Consider the following 7,482-nt stretch of genomic DNA (forward strand, 5'->3'; position numbering starts at 1 on the left):
TGATTTTTCGAATGTAAACTATAGTTGAAAGTTCCTTCATCTTGCTCCAATTTTTTAGCTGATTTCAAAAATGTATCATATGTTGCTATTCACATAAATACAACGTAAAAAAAAAAATCAATACTTTTTCCTGCTTTTCGATTTTCTGTTGAATTATAAGTAGGCTGGGTTACCATAGCAACCGTTAAATATGCATTATATTTTGTGAACCTGGGCCTCTATGACTTGAATCACGGATTGCTGAATAAATATTTCGATGAGTAATTTGCTATCGTTTGTTTTTGTTCTCGCGATGTTTGGCATGCTTATCTTATGATGGTTCGTTGACAGATGTACCTATTTTTCATCATCTTACTTCTGTAATGAATTTGATTTATAATATAATTGTCTCGTGAAGATTCTTTCACAAATAGAAAAACGATAATTGAATACATCTTCTTCTTTAATAATCGGACGAAAGTCTTTTACTCTCATTGAAAAGGTATCGATCTTGATATCGATATATAAAAAAAATAATTATTCGTCAGTTGGTGATTCCTATCGCAGAAGGTTAAGTTCACATAGGATTATGTGGAATTCACGAACGATAATGCATTTTCAACGGTCGCTATGGTTACGCCAGCCTACTGAAAATTCAAGAGTGAATCGAAAAGCAGGAAAAAGTATTGAATTTGTTTTCTTACTTTATATTCATGTGAATAGGGACATATGATACATATGATACAGCAAAAAAATTGCAGCAAGATGAATGAAATTTCAACTATAGTTTACATTCGAAAAATCAGAAATCCCTTTCGTATCTCGAAAATGACTGGTTCGAAAAATTTCTTGATATCATATTCGAATTCCTCATAAAAAAGTGCCTGTAGAATGTAACAACGGATTTCGCATACGAGTTCAAATAAGCGCTTCATTAAAAGTGACAATTTCTCAATTTTCGTTCATAACTCAAAATATATGAACGTTAGGCTGGATCTGTTTTCAGTTTTGGATTAGTCAAGAAAAAAGAGCTCGGGAATGTGCCGTCCGTTTTCTTTTAGCTGCTATAGTTCTCGAGATCCCCTCAATAGACAACCGATTTTGCCCACCCTGTACAATAAACTGCTTCGTGATGCTCTCGTATACAAAGAAGGGCGGTGAACGCAAATGATCAAGATATTGTCGTTTATTTTCCATTATCATAATATGTTGAATCATAGAATAGAAAAATGATTTATTTCAAACACGCCATAATGCATAAAGTTATCATGAATGCTTTTAAATATATTCCTTGAAAAGTTACGGTACTTTCAACATAAAGGGTTAATATATATATAGCGTATTGACCGCTAATTGCTTTTTAATGCCCTTTCACAATATTCTTCTACCTCCACAATACCTTACCATTTAAGTGCAGGACGGAGTCCTTTGGCTTCAGTATAACTCTTGAAGTTTCGAAGTGCAGCATTTTTTCTTGAGTGTGATTTCGGTCAATCTTAAATTTGTGTTTTGAGAACTTGTTGGACAAACAAAATTTTGCAGTAAGTATGAAAGCGTTCATTTGAAATTTATATAATCTAATCAATATTGTCTGGTGCATTTTTCTTCAACAGTTACCATAAAATATTCATGATACTTTCATTCTTGTTGGTTGGCATATATTTTCAAATAACTCAAAGTAGGTAGTAGATAAATACTAAATATTTTCATGAATAAAATCTGTTCTAGAATAAATTATGATTATGAAATCTTTCATCACAAACAATTAAATTGTTATATTGGTTATTTTTCTATGATACCGCGATTGCAATCACATATTTCTAGTTTCCTGGAACGAGTAAAATAGCTTGTGAATTATGTGTGACGGAATTTTGTTTGTATAGATGATTTTCAAAGCTTGCTGTGAAATCAAAATACTCTTTATCAAGATTATCGATGACAATCTTGCTTTTTTCTGGATTTGTTCTAAGAGTTATTTCAATTATTTTCAGATATGCCACGACTTGTGTCACGAGCAACTACAAGGAAGCACATCATGAGGGAAGTGTATGACTACTCACAACCTGCCGAAAATCAGCAAATAGTGAAAATAACGGTTAGCAAAGGGAACAATCTACACGAAATAGAGACCGCAGATAAAACCAGATTTCTTGTGTCCATGCCAATGATATACCGCCACTACATGTGGGTTAAACGTGGTAGTTTTGTCATAATACAACCTATTCACGAAGGTGTTAAGGTCAAAGGTGAAATTGTTAGAGTTTTGATCCCCCAACAAATAAAGAATTTCAAGGAAGACAAAATATGGCCTGCTGCGTTCTATGACAAACAAGAATTGGAGGAGAGTGATGATGATAATGACGATGATATCCCAATGAATACTAACAGAGTACAAGCAATGATCGAAATTTACAGTGACAGTGATTCCAGTGAAGATGATCCTAGTGATAACGATCAGAGTGACGATGATGATAGTGTTGGTGAAACGTAACCACCTTCGTAATTACTTATTCGAAAACCTGTATAGAATGTAAATATAATTAAGGAATTGCTGATTAATAAATTTTTCTGAAAATCTCCAAATTTGAATTCTTTCATTTCAATATGAATTTTTAATTCGTCCTAAAGTAGGTTATGAAATTTCACTGCCGCTCGATGTTTTGTATCTGAACATGGCACTCAGCTTGTAACAGATTGACGATATGTGAATAAGTATATCAGTAAACCAGTGGCGAATCAATAAAACTGGGACTCCCAGAACAAAACAAATTTTAGGCCTCTACTTTGTTGGATATATGTAGTATATTTTTTCGGAATTCGAATATATTCATTTAGTGATGATTTTCATTTGTGGGATAGCAGCAATATTCAATTAAATCGTAAATTCCTTTTTCTTGCTCAAGCGAGAAGAGAAAGGTGGTTTAAGATGCATTTTTTCTTATTCAATTTATTTCGATTCCAAGTAGGTAATGCCAATATTTCAAGAAATTTCTGATTACAGTAGGTATCTTAATTGTGAAATTATATATTGTCGAGTGAAATTCTGAGTCAAAATTGAAGATCTATAAACTGTTGATGATCTTCCATATATTTATACACTATTTCATCTCTAATTTATATATTTTCAAATTCGTAAGCCTTTTATAATATTTATTTATAGTTTTTTCACTAACGTATTATTGAATTTCAGTTCTCCTGATGGAGAGATTCTAAACAAATAATCTCGAAAGCTCGAGCAAGAAAAAAGAGTTCACGATTTAATTATTGATTTCTGCTATCATATATATTCATATTATCCTGATTCTCTATAGGTACCGAAGTACCCCTAAGAAGCTCCGAAAGCTTGTGGGAGTTCGGAGAATCAGTTGTGTTCTGTGTAGGCTTTGTTACTGTGTCCTTACGCCACCTTAGGCACAGCACTGTTAATTTGAACCCAACAGTGAATGGCATCCCGTAACAGTATGGACTAGAAAATTCCTTCTCTAGCCCGGGATCGATCTCAGTACCTTGCGGTTGCGAAATTCTGAGCGGACGCTTCTAACCAACAGGAAAGAATTTCGAATCATATTCATTTAATATGTATATAAACCTTCAAAACATTATGAATATAAACAGGCCACATAGAATGAAACACTGAAATAAATTTACCGAATCGAATCGAATAAGTTGAGAAGGAATATGAAAGAAAACGATTTAGACCATTTAGTACTGATAAGAATAAATAAGATATTCGCAACAGTCACACCAAACAGCTGCATAAGTCGGAGTTTTTGGAAAAAAATTATTTTTTGATGAGAAGGATATGGGATATGTGTAGAATTGTATTTCAATGTCATCTTTTCAAAACTGAATGAAAAATGTTCATATAGCAACTCTCCTTGTTTTGGCTGTGACAATTCTTATGCAGCAAACGGTGAAAGATTCATTTCATTTGAAGGGTCCCCAAGAACTTTGTGCGCTTATAAAAAGATCGGCATGCTTTTGGAACTGATGGTAATTTACTATAACATTTTTTATTGTGTATTTTCGTAAAAACATAACAGATATAATTTTCTTCTTACTATCGACCACTATTTATCAATCGAAAAAATTATTTCACATCTGAGTTACAAATATTTCAAGAAACGACCAAGAGTAAAAAAAGAAATAAATTGTACAATCTTGGCACTTTGAAATTCAGACAAGTCTGAGCTTGAACGGGACTGACACTTGAATATGTAGGTATTTGTGATTTGTAGAATTACTTTTCATTCTACTAGACCTAGATCGATCGAAGTCAGCTTCAACTGAAATTGTTGCATCGTGAACATGTTGGGTTGCCTAGGCGCATAGAAAAACATAAAAAAAAAATTCATTTGTCAATCACGCCAAAAATAACGTAGGACGCTTCGAAAGGTTTTTTGAAAAACAAAATAGTCTTCTGTAATATCGCCGCATTTATCGCACCATTTGTCATCTCTATTTAAATCATCTATATTAATTGAACCACAGTGATATTAAGCAGTTTTAAGTGGTGTACTTTGTGTCTTCTAACACATTTAATGCACTTAACCTTTAATTTTTTTCAAGCAGTCAGTTATCCATGGGATATTTTCTTAAATTTCTATAACTACAAAAGAGTTAGGTTGCACACATGAATGTCGTTGCCATGATAATTTTTCTTCTTGTAATGGTGCCTCTTCGTTAACAATATTGGTGATTATCATGGCGTGCATGAAATGCTTACTGTTGTTGTGTCGAACCATATCCGTAAGTTCCTTAGCCACGATTTATTTCGTCTACCAGGCCCATTCACCAACTTCTACTTGTGCCTTTGTGAACATCACATATGCACTTTTGAATTGTAAAAAATAGATGGTTACGATAGATTTTACCGGATTTTACGATGCAAATATACCTATGCAATTGCTTAAAAGCAAAGAACTGCTTTTTTAATTGAAAACTCCTCTTTCTAATGTTAATATTTCGAGATCGATGGTTTATCAAATGGTATCGAATATATTCAGTGGAAGCAAATTAATGCGATGTTATATCTGAATCTAGTCGACTCATATTTTTTCTGGATATAAATATATGAATATAATATAAAAAAGATGATATAAAGTGGATGCTGAGGAATTTCCTCAAATTATATCCATAAAGGTGGTGGTCTTGATAATTCAAAAAATGAACACTCTATAATCAAGACACTACTTAATAATTAGGCGAAAGATAATTTGGCGTATAACAAGGGAAAGATAAAACTTTTCGAAATTTTTAATCGTCTAAAGATGGTGAATAAACGCAAAATTTCATGCTATCAGATGCACGCCAATGCAGTCGTCATCTCTTTCTTCCTAAAATTTTCATAATATAAATGTTTGAATGAAAATGTCAGGTCTGTATTTCTGGATGTAACTTTGATTTACCAACACTGACGCATGACGTCCTAAGCTTTCAGTCCGAGAGAATGACCACACTGAGAAAACAATTTATTAACTAAAATGCATATGTATTAATACCTATAGGAAAGCTTGCCATCTATTGGTCGACAAGTGGAGAATAAATTTTTTTTTTATGTTAAAAATAAATTGATTATTTATTAACTATATATTTTTGGGAAAAAAAGGTTCAGACTAAGATAACAAAACGATATTCATTTCTATCAAATAAACAATATTTGGACCAAATAAATTAGGCCTCAATAAATTTCTCATTATACCTTATGTTTCCGCTTTGCCATATTTTAGAATTGTGTTTCAACCTGTTGCATAATTTGCGAATTCATGAATGATAGAATCTTCCTAAATGGCCACCATCTGATGCCAAACTGTATATCCAGGTCCGCGCCTAGCCAAAGATGCGCCCCTGGGCGAATAATATAAATCAGCCCCTTTTTGTTATTTCTTAGATTGACATTGTAAATAACAATAAATTGAAAAAATTTGAAATTTTTCAACACGCTTCCGTTTTTCCATTCCGTTTTAGAAACAAGATGGTTTTTTCTCCTCTTTTGACATTTGTAAGTATTCTTCGGATAAAAACAAATCCTCTTTTTTTCTAACGAGGCAGGAGGTCGGCAAGTGTTTTTTGTCGAAAAAAACGACCTGAATGATTCTCATACTCATTCTGATTCTCTGATTCTCATACTTATTCATTGAATTGATGTGGCCGATACTTGACTAAAATCCATAGTTGAAATTAACACAGATTATATGATTTTCACAAATTGAGTTTTAAACCACGACACATGTTTTGCTAACACAATATTCACCCACCTGAAGATGCTATTGTGATAGCGAAACACGTGTCGTGGTTTGAAACTCAATTTGTGAAAATCGTATACTCATTCATTCTGAATGAACCAATTACTCTCCTCAAATTATTCTGACAGCGACAAGGCTTTTTTCTAATTTTGACATACAAAGTGACACTTTTTGAAACTCATTGACGTTTTGAAACGTTTCACTTTTCGCAACCAGTTACGCAAAATATTTCGTAACTGATGATTAAACGATACTTGCTTTCATATTAACGTTGTGAAAAATTGAATTATTTCCGTCACTAGACAATTTTGAAGGAATCTCCGAGAGAAGCTTTTAAGGACATTTTTCATACTTTTAATTTGAATTCATAACAACATCATATTCAAAATTAGAAAAAATATTGTGTGAATCACATTGGGAAACACTATTTTTCGTATTTCGCGTTTTTTTGCGCTCATTACGAAAAATAATTCTTTTCCCAACTAGTAGCACAAATTATTAATTCACCACTATTAACCAGTAGGAAATATTCTTATTCAGTGGTGAAAAAACAATATGTTATATGAAATTTGGCTGCGGCACGCATGGAAATTCTAAATCAGAACTGCACCATAAATATTAAAAAAATATATATCATCTTAATGTTATTACGGCAGTACGATAGTAGAATGAATGATGAATCTATAATTCACCTTAATTGAGTCTCAGTGTATACCACGATTTGCAGTTCAAAATCTAAGTAGGATTCACGATGCACTTTTTCTTGCAAATAACGTACGTCTGTTTGGCATCAGGGGCGGAATTTTAAGTTTGGACTAGAAAACTTCTCGTGTAAAAAAGTTCATAGCATCAAATGAATATCTAGTCGGACGCAAATGCACAAATTTATCTAATATCCGAAATCATTAAAGGCGCCGCCGTCCTATCATAATCCTATATATAACTGTCACGGTAGTTGACACTTTTTTATTACAACTTATTAAGGATATAACTTATCAAGTTTGTCGGCATTCTCTTTTATGAGCGTTATCCCATCACCGATCGTTTTTTGGTTTCGAGACGGCTTCTTTGATATTTCTGAAAGGATTTTTATTTTCAATTCTCCAATACAATCACATCGTTGTTTTCCGAAAGGAGTGCAAGATACAACCAAGTTTCCATATTCTTATTCTATAGAAATATACGAGGGGCTCATAAATTTTCGAGATTCATATTATTTTATGCATTAATTATCAAAAAGTAATTTTCGGATTTCATT

General features: G+C 32.6%; 1 protein-coding gene across 1 annotated transcript; it reads left to right on the forward strand.

The window, feature by feature from the left end:
• The first annotated feature begins 2,161 nt into the window (after window positions 1-2,161).
• LOC123313206 (probable RNA-binding protein EIF1AD) lies at window positions 2,162-2,470 on the forward strand. The gene has a single exon (XM_044897966.1). The coding sequence runs from the start codon at window positions 2,162-2,164 to the stop codon at window positions 2,468-2,470; it is 309 nt and encodes a 102-aa protein (XP_044753901.1).
• The last annotated feature ends 5,012 nt before the right edge of the window (window positions 2,471-7,482 follow it).

Source organism: Coccinella septempunctata, chromosome 5, assembly GCF_907165205.1.
Source record: "Coccinella septempunctata chromosome 5, icCocSept1.1, whole genome shotgun sequence".
Classification (NCBI taxonomy): domain Eukaryota; kingdom Metazoa; phylum Arthropoda; class Insecta; order Coleoptera; family Coccinellidae; genus Coccinella; species Coccinella septempunctata.

Excerpts from the sequence above, each read along its gene's own strand:
- LOC123313206 (XM_044897966.1), top strand. The coding sequence starts at position 2,162 with ATGTGGGTTAAACGTGGTAGTTTTGTCATAATACAACCTATTCACGAA.